The sequence below is a fragment of the Trichomycterus rosablanca genome, chromosome 14 (assembly GCF_030014385.1).
Source record: "Trichomycterus rosablanca isolate fTriRos1 chromosome 14, fTriRos1.hap1, whole genome shotgun sequence".
Lineage (NCBI taxonomy): Eukaryota > Metazoa > Chordata > Actinopteri > Siluriformes > Trichomycteridae > Trichomycterus > Trichomycterus rosablanca.
In genome coordinates, this window is record NC_086001.1 from 17,520,697 (window position 1) to 17,539,070 (window position 18,374).

The window sequence follows — 18,374 nt, forward strand, 5'->3', positions numbered from 1 at the left end:
AGTTCATTTCAATCAACTTTTCTTCATGTAAAACAGGAAAGAACCTTCCCTAAACTGTTGCGCTTTGTTTAAATTGTTGATTTACTACACCTGGGAGAGTCCTGACACTTACAGTACAGGTATGTCCGGGTGGAGTATTTCCCGTCGTGGATCTCCACTCAATGCTCGGTGGTGTATTGCTTTCGGCCATCACTCGATTGTGAGCCGACCGCGTCTTCCAACACGCCCCCTTCCCCTTGATGAAACCACGCTCGATGGACACACCCCCTTCCCCTTAGTGGAAATCTGCACCCGGTCTCGTTTGTCCACGTATATCTTCATTCTTAGCTCCGCTTTAACGATTTCCGTGATATTACACTGCATAACGTTAGGCGTGCGTGTGTGCCTTCTCGCTGACGCTGTTCACATATATCTCCCATGCGTTCTGGATGGCTTGCTTTATTTGTACAAATAGAACAAAAGTCATCTCGTACCCCCCCCCCCCTGCTTTAGAGAATAAAGACGCCAGAGAATGAACGAATCACAGTTTTTTCTTTTTATTACATTTTTACAGAACATCAGCTTTTTACACATCTGGATCTGGTCCACAAAGTCGTCCAGCATTGTCTTGATGTAAAGATGTTGTCTTAATTGCAGCACGTCTCTTAGAATTCCCAATACATGCTCCCACATCAGTGGTATCTTCATATGTGCCCCATGTCGTGGGTCCTGGCATACCTCCACAGGTAGAGAAACTGTGAACACACATTAAAAACACGTCAACCACCAGACCTGCATCCCTGACAGTTGAAACCGTTGAAGGCTCCGCCATAAAAGTGTCTCCAGTGCAGCAGCCAGGGCTTCAGGTTCTGCATACATTCACCAGAGTGAAGATTTCATCCAGGAAGCTCAGCATCTCAGAATTCCCAGCAGCACCAGCTCAAAGACGATGTCCATAAAGTTGACGTGCTGGATCTGTGAGTAGAAGGAAAACAGATTTTCTATTAGAACGGTAGGACTGTCGTTCTGACTGATGGTGTAGTCGCTATGAGTAACCGCATGGGTGACATCCGGCAGTCGACACATATAGTAGTAAACTCACCCTGATCTGCGCCAGCTCCACTTCGGCCCACATCCAATTAGTCCGATTCTCCATCATCTGTATCAGCCGGTCGTACCTTCGGTGGAAGACGTGCAGATCCTAGGAGAGAAACGCTCACAACGTTATTAAATCATTCGTACATCGCTTGAATGATTAGATGTGTTTTTCTATCATGTTACCCTCTATTTTGCAGCCGTCAGTACGAGTGTAAAGATCTACACCGTCTGGACCTAGTCTTCGGGTTACTCATCAAACCACCTGTGCAGGAGGATCTGCCCGAGTGTGAGACGCTTGCTGGGATTCTTCTTGAGGCATTGTTCGATCAGATGGCAGCAGGCTGGTGAGTGCGACAATGCAGATTCAAATTATACAGTGTTTAGATCTGAAGAAGATACACTAATCAGGCATAACATTATGACCACTTTCCTAATAACGTGGCCTCCATTGATCAGACTTGTTTGTCCAGCACATCCCACAGACGCTCGGTTGAATCGAGATCTGGGGAATCCATGGAAGGGTGGACGTGGTCCTCAAATGCTTAGGTAGGAGCTACGTGTTTCCCAGCAGAATGTTGGCAGAACTTCTTCCCATAGTGCATCCTGGTGCCATGTGTTCCCCCAGGTAAGCGACATGGACAGGGGTCACCATGGGCATCCTGATTGGTCTGCTGCTACCTTTGAGCTACAGGAGCTTGTCTGTTGTATCGGACCACACATGCATCAGCGAGCCTTGGCTGCCCATGACCGTCGCTGGTTTACCACTCTACCCTCCCTGGACCACCCCACAAGAGCTGCAGATTTGGAGATGCTCTGACCCAGTCATCTATCCATCACGATTCGCTTCTTGATAGTCACTTCACCTGTCAGTGGTCATAATGTTATGCCTAGTCAGCGTATGTGCAGGTCTTAATGTATATATTTCCTTACCATCAGACACACCAGGTTTGAACACTAGACGCCCTTTAGTGATCTCCTTCTTAGACTTAAATGGCAGGCGTCCACAAACCAAGAAAAACAGCAGTACGCCCAGACTCCAGACGATCGCAGGGCAGCCATAGTACTTCTGCTTGGTTATCCACTCTGGTGGCGAGTATACCCACGTGCCTACATGAACAAAGAAGACAAACTAGTACCCAAAGTCCAAACCAAAGTACCCACCCCCTCACTGGTGCACAGTTACCTGAATATGTGTAGTATGGAGTATCCTTCAACAGGTCGCCGCATCCGAAGTCGATCAGCTTCACCTCCAGTGTCTCTGTGTTCACAAGGATGTTCTGGAGCTTGATGTCCCTGTGCAGGACCCCGTGGTGGCGGCAGTGGAGCACCGCCAGGACCACCCGCCGCATGACGTGCCGGGCGAACCGCATCCTCAGCCTGCCCTTCTCGAGCAACAGCTGGTAGAGGTCTACACAGGGGACGGGGCGCTCCAGAATCAGGACACAGTGCTCGGGCGTGTCGAACCACTCCAGGAGCTTCAGCACATATGGGCTGGTGGGCGGCCTGGACACCATGCGCATCAGGGCCACCTCGACGGGGAGCAACTCCGTCTCGCCGGGCTGATGGTAGAAGAGACAAGGACAAATGATTTAATGTGTATCCAGTCTATACGGTATTTACTTCATCTGAAAGGTAAAGTCACTTACAATCCTGATAAATCTGAGGTCCTCATCCTTCACCACGTATTTGATGGCAACCTAAACACACAAGTAAACAATCATTAGTAGATTTTTAATACAAGGGTTGGGAGAGACTCGATAAAGTCCTAGTAGGACGCCATGGGTGTCTGGAGCCGTGCTGACTGCATTAGCTCGAGGCGCTCCACAGGGTTCAAGTCTGGCAAGCCAGCTCACGAAACAAGACCATCTTCAGGAGTAACTCGGACCGCCGACACATGGACTCCACGAGACATCCGAAGGCATCCTGTGGTATCCGGTATCACCAGGGACTCAGAGCTTCTTAGTGTGCATCCCGGGTTTGTCTCAATAATGTCCTGGTAGGTTATAGGGAGGATCCTGGGGAGGATCCATAGATTGGGAACAAAGGGAATTCAGGGGGCCAGGGTGTTACTCGGAAGTCCCCGTGACCCTATAAGGTCCTGAAGGGTTGTCACAGGTATCTGGAGCAAAGGGAAGATCCAGGGGAGGATCCGTAGAGCCAACACGACCATTAAGGAGGTCCCACAGATGCTCAATTAAGGTTCAAGTCTGGGACCAAAGGGAATTCAGGGGGCCAGGGTGTTACTCGGGAGTCCCTGTGACCCTATAAGGTCCTGGTAGGTCATCACAGGTATCTGGAGCCATAGGAGGATCCACACAACAAACTGATACTCACCTGGTTCCCATCCACCTTACAGATGCCTTCATAGACTGAACCGCAGCCTCCCTTTCCCAGCAGCTCTCCGACGGTGTATCGGCTCTCAAAGCTGTCCGGGTTTGTGTCGGTCATCTTCTCCTCTTCGCATACTCCATCGGCGGTTTCTCCTTTAGCGTTTTTTTCTTCACCGGGTTCTCTTTCAGTGGGTCCTCCTTCAGCGGGTTCTCCTTTAGCAGCTTCTTCTTTAGCGGGGTCTCCTTCAGTGGGTTCTCCTTTAGCAGTTTCTCCTTTAGCAGTTTCTTCTTTAGCGGGGTCTCCTTCAGTGGGTTCTCCTTTAGTGGTTTCTCCTTTAGCAGTTTCTTCTTTAGCGGGGTCTCCTTCAGTGGGTTCTCCTTTAGCAGTTTCTCCTTTACCGGGGTCTCCTTCAGTGGGTTCTCCTTCAGCAGGTTCTTCTTCAGCATCTTTAACACAAGTATCACTAATGATGCTTCATGTGTCATGTGGACCAAAATAAGGGTCCATATAAAGGTCCGGTGTACTCACCCTTGTTCTCGGGAGCATCACAGATGACTTCTCCAGAACTGATCCCACCTACGAAGCCCAAGGGTTAAATGTATAGTCACTAGAGTTCAATAGTGTGGGACTCGAACGTGGTGGTGTTAAGGTTACCTGGAGCTTCAGAAGAAGACCACGGTCCCTGGGAGTCTGTCTGCTTGCTCGAGTCCAAGTTCTCCAACTGAATCTCCCCGTCCGACAACGTCTCACTGGAGTCTGATTTCAAATCGTCCTCGTACCCCTTCTGATTCAGACGCATTAAACTGGTGTTAAAGAGCTGAGAACCGAAACCCTTCCCTCCCAAAGTATAGTGGTAATGATAATTCACCTCGCTCTTAACGGTTTCTTCTTCTCTCTCAGTCAGGTTCTGAATGGCGCTGATCCACGCCCGTCTACCTGCCTCACAGTCGGCCTGGAACGTACAGCTCCTGTACACACATGGTGATAGATACAGATTATATAGGATGCAGACAGACAGACAGATTGAGTAGATAGATAAACAGATAGATAGACAGACATTCAGACAGACAGATGGATAGACAGATAGATAAATAGTCTGTCTATCTACCTGTCTGTCTGTCTATCAGCCTGTCTTTCTATCCATCATCTTGTCTTTCTATCTTTTGTCTGTCTATTGATCATCTGTCTGTCTGTTTATTGATCATCTGTCTGTCTATCTCTGATGATTATAGATCTGGACTTACCTTGTGGGCGTGACCACCCTGAAGCAGAAGCGGCGCCCGGCGTCCTCGCAGCTCTGGACCGAACAGCGCTGCAGGTCTTCCGCCAGCACCGTGAAGTCACACTGGGGGAATAGAACATAAAACCTTCTTATTTATACAGTCGATGATATAAACGCCGGTGAAATCGTCCCAGACTTAAACGCGACGGGGGCAGTTTGGGACGCAGCCCGGTACAGAAGTCGACTTCTGCTGTGATGCGCCTGAATTATGAGGGGAGTAAGGCTGCGGTGCATTATGGGTATTTCACAGAGTCCAGGAGAGAGCTGATTTAGATCATGTAAAGTCATGTGACCTACCTTAAACCTCTTCTTGTAGAGAAGCCGATTGTTCTGTATGATGAACCACCACCTGCAGAGATCAAACACATTGTATATATATACAGTGTATCACAAAAGTGAGTACACCCCTCACATTTCTGCAGATATTTAAGTATATCTTTTCATGGGACAACACTATAGAAATAAAACTTGGATATAAGTTAGAGTAGTCAGTGTACAACTTGTATAGCAGTGTAGATTTACTGTCTTCTGAAAATAACTCAACACACAGCCATTAATGTCTAAATAGCTGGCAACATAAGTGAGTACACCCCACAGTGAACATGTCCAAATTGTGCCCAAAGTGTCAATATTTTGTGTGACCACCATTATTATCCAGCACTGCCTTAACCCTCCTGGGCATGGAATTCACCAGAGCTGCACAGGTTGCTACTGGAATCCTCTTCCACTCCTCCATGATGACATCACGGAGCTGGTGGATGTTAGACACCTTGAACTCCTCCACCTTCCACTTGAGGATGCGCCACAGGTGCTCAATTGGGTTTAATCCATCACCTTTACCTTCAGCTTCCTCAGCAAGGCAGTTGTCATCTTGGAGGTTGTGTTTGGGGTCGTTATCCTGTTGGAAAACTGCCATGAGGCCCAGTTTTCGAAGGGAGGGGATCATGCTCTGTTTCAGAATGTCACAGTACATGTTGGAATTCATGTTTCCCTCAATGGACCGCAGCTCCCCAGTGCCAGCAACACTCATGCAGCCCAAGACCATGATGCTACCACCACCATGCTTGACTGTAGGCAAGATACAGTTGTCTTGGTACTTCTCACCAGGGCGCCGCCACACATGCTGGACACCATCTGAGCCAAACAAGTTTATCTTGGTCTCGTCAGACCACAGGGCATTCCAGTAATCCATGTTCTTGGACTGCTTGTCTTCAGCAAACTGTTTGCGGGCTTTCTTGTGCGTCAGCTTCCTTCTGGGATGACGACCGTGCAGACCGAGTTGATGCAGTGTGCGGCGTATGGTCTGAGCACTGACAGGCTGACCTCCCACGTCTTCAACCTCTGCAGCAATGCTGGCAGCACTCATGTGTCTATTTTTTAAAGCCAACCTCTGGATATGACGCCGAACACGTGGACTCAACTTCTTTGGTCGACCCTGGCGAAGCCTGTTCCGAGTGGAACCTGTCCTGGAAAACCGCTGTATGACCTTGGCCACCATGCTGTAGCTCAGTTTCAGGGTGTTAGCAATCTTCTTATAGCCCAGGCCATCTTTGTGGAGAGCAACAATTCTATTTCTCACATCCTCAGAGAGTTCTTTGCCATGAGGTGCCATGTTGAATATCCAGTGGCCAGTATGAGAGAATTGTACCCAAAACACCAAATTTAACAGCCCTGCTCCCCATTCACACCTGGGACCTTGACACATGACACCAGGGAGGGACAACGACACATTTGGGCACAATTTGGACATGTTCACTGTGGGGTGTACTCACTTATGTTGCCAGCTATTTAGACATTAATGGCTGTGTGTTGAGTTATTTTCAGAAGACAGTAAATCTACACTGCTATACAAGCTGTACACTGACTACTCTAAGTTATATCCAAGTTTCATGTCTATAGTGTTGTCCCATGAAAAGATATAATGAAATATTTGCAGAAATGTGAGGGGTGTACTCACTTTTGTGATACACTGTATATATATATATATATATATATATATAGAGAGAGAGAGAGAGAGAGAGAGAGAGAGAGAGAGAGAATTCCTATAATATACACTAAGGATCAGTGTACAGACCTGTTCCAGGTTTTAAACACACTCCTGGTCCTCTTAAACAGAAACCCCTCCATCAGGAGCGCTTCCTGGGCCCCCGTGCCGCCCCCGTGACTCAGGTCGCCCCCGGAGGATGCCCGGGGAGGCGCCCCGCAACACAGCACACGCAGAAACCTCTGTCTCAGAGAAGCAGCCATCGTAAATGAGGAGAAAATCAAAATGCTGCTCCTGAAGAGCACAGGTCCACATTGTGATGTCACAGCGTTCTGAGGGAGCAGAGTGAATTTACCTTTACCATATATGGGCATGACTGGATTCATGTGACTGCACATATACTGACTTGATTTCCACTGTGGGACGGCTTCTGGAGTGTCCTGGGTTCGATTCCCGGGTGAAGTTTGCATGTTCTCCCCATGTCCTGGGGGTAACGGGGTACCCTAGGTATAAGTGTGTTTGATTACGTTTGTCTGGCAACCTGTCCAGAGTGGTTTGTTAATTCCACCCAGTGAATCACACCCCATACCATGACACACCCTGGTACTGACACACCCCAATACCATGACACACCCTGGTATTGACACCTCATACATGTGTATGATGTGTGATTGTGTACTGATGTGTGTGTATTACATGTGTGTATAAGGTGTGTGTATGATGTGTGTGTATAAGGTGTGTGTGTGTTTAAAACTGAATATTGTAAATGATATTTTACTAACAGTAATGGAGAGAGAAATTTTGACTGTATTAGAGCTGCTGCTACAACAACATAATGAAAAACTCGACCTACTCAGGTCCATCACAAATGCTCTTGGAAAACATGATCCAAAACAAATTATGGATTTCACTGCTCCACTTGCCAACGAATCTCAGTTCAGACACTTTGACAGGAACCTCTAGACCAGTAAGCGCTTTCTACTTTAAACTGTTTTTTATGTGTTATGTATGTACTTAACCCTGGTGTGTTCTTAAGTGGCCCTCTACTATGTTTAGGAGCAGAGAAAAACCCCTAAATGATTTTTTTTTTTACTTAAAACTTCTTGACTTTTATTAGTGAGTGCAACATTAGAAAATCTTAGAACCTCATCACATTCATGCACGTGTCTTTCTTTTACAGATTGAGTGTTTTGGTTTTTGTAGAGATGTGACTGGAAAGGAAACTGTAACAAACGACCTGGTAAATCATCAAGTTTTTTAAATGAATATTTAAACTGAATTCATTCATTAAGTCTCCTCTTCTACAGCCGAGACGAACTTGAGACCAACAGTAAAGCTCTCCATCGTTTCCATGTGGCAGGTCCATAACTGAAGGGCTGTCGGTGTAGAATCAGGTATGTGGGTATATGCCCTACCCTTGGACACAGGCCGGTTAGCTCAGTTTGTTAGAGTGTGGTACTTAAACTAACAAACAAGTGAGTCTTCTCTAACTAGCAGGTCCTATTGACCTGGGCTTCAAACTTTGTCTCTGACAGGTGTGAGATCTTTTTAATGCCCCTCTCATTCAGGTCAGAAACATGCCATTATTTCAATTTGCCAAACTTAATTACCCTGCTGTGAACCTTAGCAAGTCATGTGACCCGTGTGTACCATCCAATGAAACGTGTGTCTCTGTGGCGCAATCGGTTAGCGCGTTCGGCTGTTAACCGAAAGGTTGGTGGTTCGAGTCCACCCAGGGACGAGTGTCTTTTATTGCACAACCTACTTGTTGATCTAACGGATATGAGACACAACAACAATGTGTAGCTCCACAGAATAGTGGAAATAAGTAACTGAAAACATCCAGTAAACAACAGTCCCACAAGCACAAATATCCACCTGATAAGTCACCAGAGACCGGCTGTCCAAAGTGGAAGAACGTTCTTTTGGTTTCAGTAGATGTTAAATGAAGACACTCGCCCAATGTGGGGCTCGAACCCACGACCCTGAGATTAAGAGTCTCATGCTCTACCGACTGAGCTAGCCGGGCTTAAGCAACATGTCAGAACAGACAGCTCATCGGTCAGACCATCAGAGAGATGTAGGTTTAATTCACTAACATCACGACCAGATTAAGAACTAATTCACAGTTTACAAACAAACAAAATTCAAAATAAGCAACAGAAACAGACACAGACTTACTGTCGCTGTATTGTATTATATTATAGTGTAAATTGTAGCGTAATTTATTGAGATTATGCTTTAATGCTGTATTTTCTTAAATGTATTTAATCCAGCACAATGGTTACACTGCACAACCCAACAAGTTAAAATAACCCATCATGTGTTCTGTCCAATATTTACAGTGCTGGTTGCCAAATAACACATTTTCACCTGCATTCGGCCTTTTCTTTCCCGTATACCAAAAAGAGTCGCCATTGCAGGTCTACAACACGTTACAAAAACACTTGGGACACTTTATTTTTGCTTTCTTTATCTTGCCGGTGTCACGTTGTATTGAAACTAAAATAAATAAATAAAAACTTAAAATTAAAAAGCAAGTGTTTAGGTTCATTCATCATTTTAACACATATAACAAACTAATGAAGCTCGTCAAATTTCAGACATTGTTTACGTAAACAAAAATCTCAGTTGGAAGCACAAGGTGATTCATTTATTTATAGACGGTGCTGTGTATGGTTTTACACTTAAAACATGAACAGTTAAAAATAACAAAAAACACAACAACAACAATTTAATAATAATGTCACAAATCTGTACCCAAGCAACAAGCTGTAATTTATCTAGCACCACTAGATGGGAACGATCTCTGAACTTCACTTTAAAAGTCAGTTCAGTGTGTTTTACTGTAGTAAGAATAGCTCCACATGTTTTGTACGTAGTGTTTATGGTATTTAAGCTGGATGGATAGATGGAAGTTAACATGTAATCTAAGGTGACTCTTAAGTTTATTCGCTGCTGTTGGCTTATAAAGTTTTACTGAACAAACTGGCTCGTATTTTGGCACTGATATACCTTCCTGAATGGTGATCTGCTTGGTTGACACAACTAGCACAAGTAATCGTGGTCTACACCCCACAAGCGCTCTGTCGTACTTGTGCATGCGCTGAACGCTACCATCCTGAAACTGCTAAAGTTTCTAAACCTTGGAACTCACACCGGCTCCCAAATAAAACTTGCCATTTGCTGAGTAAATAAAGCCCAAAAGAAAAAAAAATACACACAACTTTAGACTTTAACATCTCAGATTTTTTAAACTGACGGGATTCATATGATTCTGAAATAATGTAGAAGATTTAGGCAGTACATTTTAACTAGTCTTTTGCTAAACATTGCCACCCAGGTAACACTGTTAATAATTGCACTGAGGTAAGTTTAGGACCCAGTTGGTCGGTAGATGGCGCTGTAAACAATGATTTGCCTTTTGGTGTTACAATTGGCATAAAGCACATGTTGAACACTTGTCCCTACTCAGCATTGATAACAATGTTTTTACTTAAATAAAACCAGGTTCCACCAAGATTTGAACTCGGATCACTGGATTCAAAGTCCAGCGTGCTAACCATTACACCATGGAATCACACAGTGAGGTCTTACTTAAGCCCAAAAGTGAATAATTAGTCATTTAAGAGCAAGTTGGCTGTTAGATGGCGCTGTAAACAATGATTTGCGATTATAATTTGGGATGGAGCAGTCACATGTGGAACACTATATCACTACTAGTGGTATTATGATATTCAAGATGGATAAATGGATGGAAATTAACATGTAATTTAAGGTGACTCTAAACGAGCACAAGCAATTGTAATGCTCTGTTGTACTGCACATGTGCTGAATGCTACCATCCTGAAACTGCTAATGTTTCTCAATCTTGGATCTCACACCAGGCCCCAAATAAAAGCAGTAAGGTCCCACCAAGATTTGAATTCGGATCACTGGATTCAGAGTCCAGAGTGCTAACCATTACACCATGGAACCCTGACACCATAAAAACTAAACGTAATGATTCGCCATTTGCTAAGTAAATAAAGCAAAAATCCACAACTTCAGACTTTACTTTTACATCTCAAGTTATTTAAACGTACCCCTGATAGCACATATACATCTCAGAGACGTCTGTTGGATGTAACCCAGTTGGTCTGGAATACGTATTTAATAGAGCGTTTGCTCATCTGCAATACGTCTCTGATACGTCGCTGGTGGATCGTGGAAGACCTTCTGCTGCGTTCCAGATCAATCTTACTACGTCATCATCATGCCTGCGTCTCAGAGACGCTTATGAGAGCTATCCGAGACCATCTAATATAGCGCTTATTCATCTGTAATACATCTCCTAAATATCAGGCCTGGATGCTGAAATGGCGTTCAGACGCTGTATTCCAGACTTATGTGTACAGTATAGCTAAAATACAGCGTCTGAATGTAATTGAATGTGTGTGTGCACTCCCCTCTCATGTACTGCTTAAAAAAATAAATTAATAATAATAATAATAATAATTATTATTATTATTATTATTATTATAGATAATACAGATAATATATCTATAAACAACAGACATTATAATTAGTGGTAGTAACATTCTTATTTATTATTGTTCCTTGACACAAAATTAAGTGAAATATGAATTCATGAATCAAAATTTTTATATATGATAAATAAACATTAGAATAATAATTACGATGAACACAAATAACAAAACAAAAATAGCAATTAACTACTAAATACAATAAAAATTAATGTCTCCTTCCTGGTGCCAGCCGCAAGTAATCCTTTAAGCAGTTCTCCGCTTCTGCTTCAGTCGGCGCTGGCAGCACTGGATTTTTCATCGTGGCAGCTGTGTGTGAGAAACAAACAGTATTAAAAGAGTCACAAAATAAGTGCTACACTTCTGCTATATTAAAGTGGATAAATGGCACTGTATGTAAGCAAAACGTAGCCTAATCTGACAAAAGGGCATGGTTTTAAACATGACGTTGCTGTCGGGGTCTTCTTTATTTGTATTTGAGCTTTTATTGAGTTTTTATAAGATTAAATGGGACATTGAAGGTTAAATTTGCTGAGAGCTTTACCCCCATTTGAAGTAAAGTCGATTTTTTGTACAAATTACACAAATTGTATCCTATGTGCTTTGACAACACGTGAAAACCACATGACCAATTGCCGGCAGTAAAACACTGTCACTGACCTGTAGCGAAAAGACTCTTGAGGAGGAGGACACGTGGCGGAGATCAGCTTTCTAAACGGTAGGTTTCAGTTTGTAAACCAAATGAATAAATAAATAAATGTGACTTATCAATGTGTTTATCATTACAGTTTAGGTATATGAATACGTGAGTGCAGTTTGGACATGTTTGTAGAATTATCAGTGTGAGTTACCAGGTGCATTGTGGCAAAAGTTTGTGGTGTACCGAATAAGATTTTTAGTATTTTTTTGTGATATACGTTTTGAAACCAGAGTACCAATAGGGACAGGCATGAACTGTTTTTAAGCACAACAAACACTGTGTGGGCATTACAGAAACTGTTTACTAAGACTACCTAGCATCATGTTGCTATTAACAAAATACACTGCTCAAAAAATTTACAGGAAAATTTTTTAATCAGAGTATAGCATCAACTCAGTTCAACTTCTGGGATACTGATCTGGTCAGTTAAGTAGCAGGGGGGTTGTTAATCAGTTTCAGCTGCTTTGGTGTTAATGAAATTAACAGGTGCATTAAAGGAGCAGCAATGAGACGACCCCAAAACAGGAATGGTTTAATAGGAGGCCATTGATATCGTCCTTTCTGACTGATTTTTCACTAGTTTTGCAGCTGGCTATGGCACCATGGTGCGGTACCTGGACCCTACAGAGGTTGCACAGGTAGTCCAACTCCTGCAGGATGGCACATCAATATGTGCTATTGTCAGAAGGTTTGCTGTGTCTCCCAGCACAGTCTTAAAGAGTATGGAGGAGATTCCAGGACAGGCAGTTACTCTAGGAGAGCTGGGCAAGGCCGTAGAAGGACCTTAACCCCTCAGCAGGACCAGTATCTGCTCCTTTGTGCAAGGAGGAACAGGATGAGCACTGCCAGAGCCCTACAAAATGAATTCCAGCAGGCCACTGGTGTGAATGTGTCTGACCAAACAATCAAAACAGGCTTCATGAGGGTGGCCTGAAGGCCCCATGTCCTGTAGTGGGCCCTGTGCTCACAGCCCAGCATCGTAGAGCTTGATTGGCATTTGCCATAGAATTCCGGTGAATTGGCAGATCCGCCACTGGCGCCCAGTGGGTCCTGGGTTCCTCCTGGTGCACGACAGTGCCCGGCCTCATGTGACGAGAGTATGACTTTGAATTCAACCTTCTCTAGGATGATAATTATCATTTCCATTAAACTATGTGGCATCCTTTCGTTCCTAACACATTACCCAGTCCATATCAGGAAAGATAATCTGCATTATTTTTTTTTCCCATTGAGATCTGATGTGTTTTCCTTTAATTTTTTTGAGCAGTGTATTAGGCTCCATATAAACATTCTGATTGTTTCTTTAGGTGTAAATTGTTTATCTTGACTTACCGATAATAACTTGTCCACATGCGGTTTGTTTTAGACCTCGCTTGTCTCCCCTGCCACACCAGTTAAGACTTTTCACAAGGTTGGGGGTGAACACCTTGCTCCAGATTGTCTTTTTCATGGTATGTCCACCACTTAGTGACAGCATGTTAATCTGAAATAATGCACAGTAATAAAAATGTTTAAACTTCATACATTTTGTTGTTACTATTAAATGTCTTATTTGCATTTTATTTAAAGGTTTTTTTTTTTTTATTAAGTATGAATCCTTATATATAAAGTTACATTCTCCCATTGTCACTCACCCAAATGTTATTTGTAATTTTTTTCTTGCATTTGTATTACATTTTTAAAGTTAAAGCTATCATACGCTTAAAAATATAAAACAACAGGAAATATTTGTGAATACTTTGTGAATCATGTCAAGGTCTTATTTGATGGGAAATAATTGATAAATGAGCTTTACCATCCTTTGCTTCAGTCCGTTGCTCAGAAGCCTTTCTTCTAAATTTTCTAGGGCTTCTACTGAATCCAGAGGGGTGACATTCAAGTCTTCATCATCTTGCTGTTGTAGGGGCAAACTTTGACGACCACCCACAAGAGATTCTACAAGAGATGTCAGGTAATTTATCTTCAGGTCCATCTCTATCAGTGCTTCCAGGACAGTTTTGTCTACAGCTGCAAAATTAAAAAAAATATCATTTTACAAGATCTAGTCCATTTTCTATTTATGATTAATGTGTTGTAGGGCTGTTCATTCTAACTGATCAAACTTACCTGCGCACTGATTGGGTATGAACCGCCTTGACAGTCCCTGCTGTATGGTGTGTGCTGTTAAAGCAGAAATTAAAATGAAAAAGTTCACTCTACAGAAGAGGCATTTTGCAACCTAAGACGTTGTTCTTACCTATAATATTTATGTATTAATAGACTGATAAATTGCTTTTCTCCTTCTTCATTAAACTCACCGTTGACATGAGGTAGGACGCCCTGGCCTTGTCCTGTCCCCTGAGAAGCATCTGCCCATGTACACTGGTTGGACATGGGCCACCTTGATGGATCTCGTTGTACGGTAGGTGCTGTTTACAGCGAACAAAAAATTAGAAAATACATGACTTTTTTTCTTTTTTCTTTTTCTTTTTTTTCTTTTTAACAGTGGTGCTTGAAAGTTTGCGAACCCTTTGGAATTGTCTGTATTTTTGCATAAATTTGACCTAAAACTTCATCAGATTTTCAGATTCAAATCAAACAAATAAGACACAAATATTAGACTTGGTCATTTATTTATTGAGGAAAATGATCCAATATAACCTATCTGTGACTGAATCTTCAGGATTCGCAGATAATTTGAAGGTGAAATTAGAGTCAGGTGTTTTCAATCAATGGGATGACAATCAGGTGTGAGTGGGCACCCTGTTTTATTTAAAGAACAGGGATCTATCAAAGTCTGCTCTTTACAACACATTTGTGGAAGTGTACCATGGCACAAACAAAGGAGAGTTCTGAGAGAAGTCATTGATTCTTATCAGGCTTGAAAGGGTTACAAAACCATCTCTAAAGAGTTTGGACTCCACCAATCCACAGTCAGACAGGCTGTGTACAAATGTTGGAAATTCAAGACCATTATTACCTTCCCCAGGAGTGGTCGACCAACAGTGATCATGACAAGAGCAAGGTGTGTAATAGTCCGCGAGGTCACGAAGGAACCCAAGGTAACTTATAAGCAACTACAGGTCTTTCTCACATTGGCTAATGTTGATGTTCATGAGTCCACCATCAGGAGAACACTGAACAACAATGGTGTGCATGGCAGGGTTGCAAGGAGAAAGCCGCTGCTCTCCAAAAAGAACATTGCTGCCCATCTGCAGTTTGCTAAAGATCACATGGACAAGCCAGAAGGCTATTGGAACAATGGAACATATCTTTTTGGTTTAAATGAGAAGTGTTATGTTTGGAGAAAGGAAAACACTGCATTCCAGCATAAAAACCTTATCCCATCTGTGAAACACGGTGGTGGTAGTATCATGGTTTAGGCCTTTTTTGCTGCATCTGCAAGAGAATGTGGGTCACGCAGCAAGACAACAACCAGAAGCACACAAGTCATTTTACCAAAGAATAGTTAAAGAAGAACAAAGTTAATGTTTTGGAATGGCCAAGTCAAAGTCCCGATATTAATGCAATAATGTTGTGGATGGACCTGAAGCGAGCGGTTCATGGGAGGAAACCCACCAACATAACAGAGTTGAAGCTGTGAAGTTGTACGGAGGAATGGGCTAAAACTCCTCCAAGCCGATGTGCAGGACTAATCAGGAGTTTCCGGAAACGTTTAGTTGTAGTTATTGCTGCACAAAGGGGTCACACCAGATACTGAAAGCAAAGGTTCACATACTTTTACCACTCACAGATCTGTAACATTGGACCTTTTTCTTCAATAAAAAAATGACAAAGTCTAATATTTGTGTCTCATTTGTTTGATATGGTTCTCCTTATCTACTTGTAGGACTTGTGTGAAAATCTGATGATGTTTTAGGTCAGATGTATGCAGAAATATAAAATTCTAAAGGGTTCACAAACTTTCAAGCACCACTGTAGTTTTGGTTTTGACAAGGCATGATGAGAAAATTAGCTTGGTTATGGCAATTATGGCACATCCTGTGCTTTTGAGAATGCCTGACTTTTATTATTTGCATTTCAGCGACTTAAGGCATCATTCTTACCTGTAGTGTTAACGTACTAATACCCAACTGAAAAATTGCTTTTCTCCTTCTTCAGTAAACTCACCATTGACATGAGATAGAACCCCCTGGCCTTGTCCTGTACACTGGTCAGACATGGGCCACCTTGATGGCTCTTGTTGCATGGTATATGCTGTTTACAGGGAATAAAAAAAAGATACTCAGAAAATGTGTGACTCTAGTTTTGTGGGCATGATGAGAAAATTAGCTTGGTTATGGTGATTATGGCTCATCCTGTGTGTCACAAGAAGACTAACTAACCTGGGCCCAGATTCTTAAAAGAATCTTGGTGTAAAGATAAACTTAACTGGTAGAGCGAGCATCACACTAAACACACACTCTGACAGTTAAGATTATCTTGACGCTATTTTAAGCATCATATTCGTGCTCAGATGCTTTTGAGATTAAAAGTGTAGTTAACTGTCATAGCTGTATGGTGGGTGCTGTTAATGGGGAAATTTAAATAAAAATGGTTACTCTACAGAAAATGCCTGACTTTTATTTTTAGTATTTTAGCGACCTAAAGTGTCATTGTTAACTATATTATTCATGTATTAATGCCCAACTGGGAAAAAAAAAAAAATTCTGCTTCTTCAGTAAACTCACCACTGACATGAGGTAGAACACCCTGGCCTTGTGCTGTCCCATGAGAAGCATCTGCCCATGTACACTGGTTGGACATGGGCCACCTTGATGCATCTTGTTGCATGGTAGGTGCTGTTTACAGAAAATAAAAATTATAAATGACTTTGTGATATTACATTTTTTCCATATCACCCACCTCTAACTCTGAGATTATTTATTTATAGTTTTGGTATTGACAGGGCATGACTAGATTAGTTTGGTTATGACAATTATGGCTCAATTATGGAATGTCACGAGAAGACTAACTAACCTGGGCCAAGATTCCCAAAAGGATCTTAGTGTTAAGATTATCTTAACTTGTAGAGCGAGCATTACACTTAAGACTTACGCTCTACTAGTTAAGATTCATAAACACTAATTTAAGAATCATATTCATGCTAAGATGCTTTTAAAAACCCCATGCCTGCTTTATAACTAACTCACATGGCTGTTAAGTCCTGTCTTTAGTTAATAATTGCTCGTTAACCGCAGGACTTCTTATGAATTAAAAAAATTGTTTCACCATGTGTATTGTCATGATAGAAACTATTTGCAGTGCTATGTCCAGCTTTATTAGCTGATACAGCCCCATCTAATTAAAGTACACAGGCCACCAAAGTGGATACTAAACAAAGCAACCAGCAGCTAAGCAGCCCCCTTAAAACACTTACTGTACTGAATTACTAAAAATGAAAGTTCCAAATCTTTAAGGGCCTAGATAGTATACAAAATTTATAGAATTTAGAGAATTAAACATTCTCTCTGACTGCGGAACAAATGGGGTAATCTTAAAAAATAAATCACAAGTTTGTTGTGTGCTCATGTTGGCTTCAAATCAGAAGTGTTTAATGTTGATGCCTTGAAGTCTCAGTTGTAATTTGACGTATGTAACTATGATCCCAATTTATCCTTGGCGTAAAAGTAATCTATTGTTCCAAATGCACAAACACTTTCAAATTGCAAATTGCAAACTAGCATTGACATTATGATAACATCAACTTTTTTCTTAAATGTAATTAAAAATTCCTTGAATGTTGTCTTTGTTGTGTTTAACATTTGGGAGCCCTTGGTAAGTGAAAATAAGTACAGATACTCTACAGAGAACACAATTACTATTTTTGGCTGAATTTAACATGTTGGAAAAAAGTAAACATAAAATGTGGCCTGACATACAATTGTCCCCTGCTTCTGATTTGTCGTCATTTAGGACAGTGTTGCTGTGGTGATCCATGTGTTGAATAAAGCAGAAAAGACCGGGTAAGTATTTAATTTTTTTTCAGAAATGCCAATATCTATAGTGGACAACAGTCATTTCCTTTATGTGGGGAAACAAAAATGGCTTTCTGATCATTAACGAAACATGATATTAACAAGTTTGATTGATGACGTCTGGATGTTCCATTTGCATAATGAGATTGATACTAATATTTTATTAAAACAGAAGTTTTTACTGCTCAAAGGTAACGGAAAAATGCATGCTGTTGATTACTTCAGTCATTAGGTTAAAAATACTGGTGTTCCTTTTAAATCCACCATTCTAAATGTTTCAGACATTATACCTTGACTATCTGACAGATTGTTACACCACTCCTGCTCTGCTCTTCCAGGCTGAAAGGTGCTGGTTAGTGCTAAGAATGCAAAAAAGTCAGGTTTAGAGCGTTGACATTTTTGCAATGAGATTGTTAGTAGATGACATGCACTGTTGTTGCTTCAACAACAAAAATGTGTGTAGTCTGTGTGGTTCAGGATCCACACAATTGTAAAATTAAATGCACTAACCGTTATT

General features: G+C 42.1%; 1 protein-coding gene and 3 non-coding genes across 5 annotated transcripts; 1 reads left to right on the forward strand and 3 right to left on the reverse strand.

Annotated features, from left to right (window-relative positions):
• Window positions 1-529: 529 nt before the first annotated feature.
• Window positions 530-2,595, reverse strand: LOC134326746 (serine/threonine-protein kinase pim-3-like). 2 transcript variants are annotated; one of them, XM_063008915.1, is made up of 6 exons: window positions 2,261-2,595; window positions 2,008-2,184; window positions 1,261-1,418; window positions 1,082-1,180; window positions 863-954; window positions 530-734 (listed from the first exon to the last, which is right to left on the reverse strand). In XM_063008915.1, the coding sequence occupies exons 1-3, from the start codon at window positions 2,589-2,591 to the stop codon at window positions 1,324-1,326; spliced, it is 603 nt and encodes a 200-aa protein (XP_062864985.1). In that variant the 5' UTR covers window positions 2,592-2,595; the 3' UTR covers window positions 530-734; window positions 863-954; window positions 1,082-1,180; window positions 1,261-1,323. The 2 variants fall into 2 exon arrangements, with proteins under 2 accessions (XP_062864985.1, XP_062864984.1); XM_063008914.1 differs by having other exon boundaries at window positions 857-954.
• A 5,746-nt stretch (window positions 2,596-8,341) lies between these two features.
• Window positions 8,342-8,415, forward strand: trnan-guu (transfer RNA asparagine (anticodon GUU)). Its single transcript has one exon. It is a non-coding gene; the product is annotated as a tRNA-Asn (tRNA).
• A 215-nt stretch (window positions 8,416-8,630) lies between these two features.
• Window positions 8,631-8,703, reverse strand: trnak-cuu (transfer RNA lysine (anticodon CUU)). The gene has a single exon. It is a non-coding gene; the product is annotated as a tRNA-Lys (tRNA).
• Window positions 8,704-10,182: 1,479 nt separating this feature from the next.
• On the reverse strand, window positions 10,183-10,254 carry trnaq-uug (transfer RNA glutamine (anticodon UUG)). Its single transcript has one exon. It is a non-coding gene; the product is annotated as a tRNA-Gln (tRNA).
• Window positions 10,255-18,374: the final 8,120 nt, after the last annotated feature.

Bases quoted from the DNA above. Each gene is read 5' to 3' on its own strand.
- LOC134326746 (XM_063008915.1), bottom strand. From the start codon at position 2,591: ATGGTGTCCAGGCCGCCCACCAGCCCATATGTGCTGAAGCTCCTGGAG. The intron at 2,185-2,260 runs GTAACTGTGCAC...TTGTTCATGTAG, and splicing joins TCCATACTACACATATTCAG to GCACGTGGGTATACTCGCCA. The intron at 1,419-2,007 runs GTAAGGAAATAT...CGCACTCACCAG, and splicing joins CAAACCTGGTGTGTCTGATG to CCTGCTGCCATCTGATCGAA.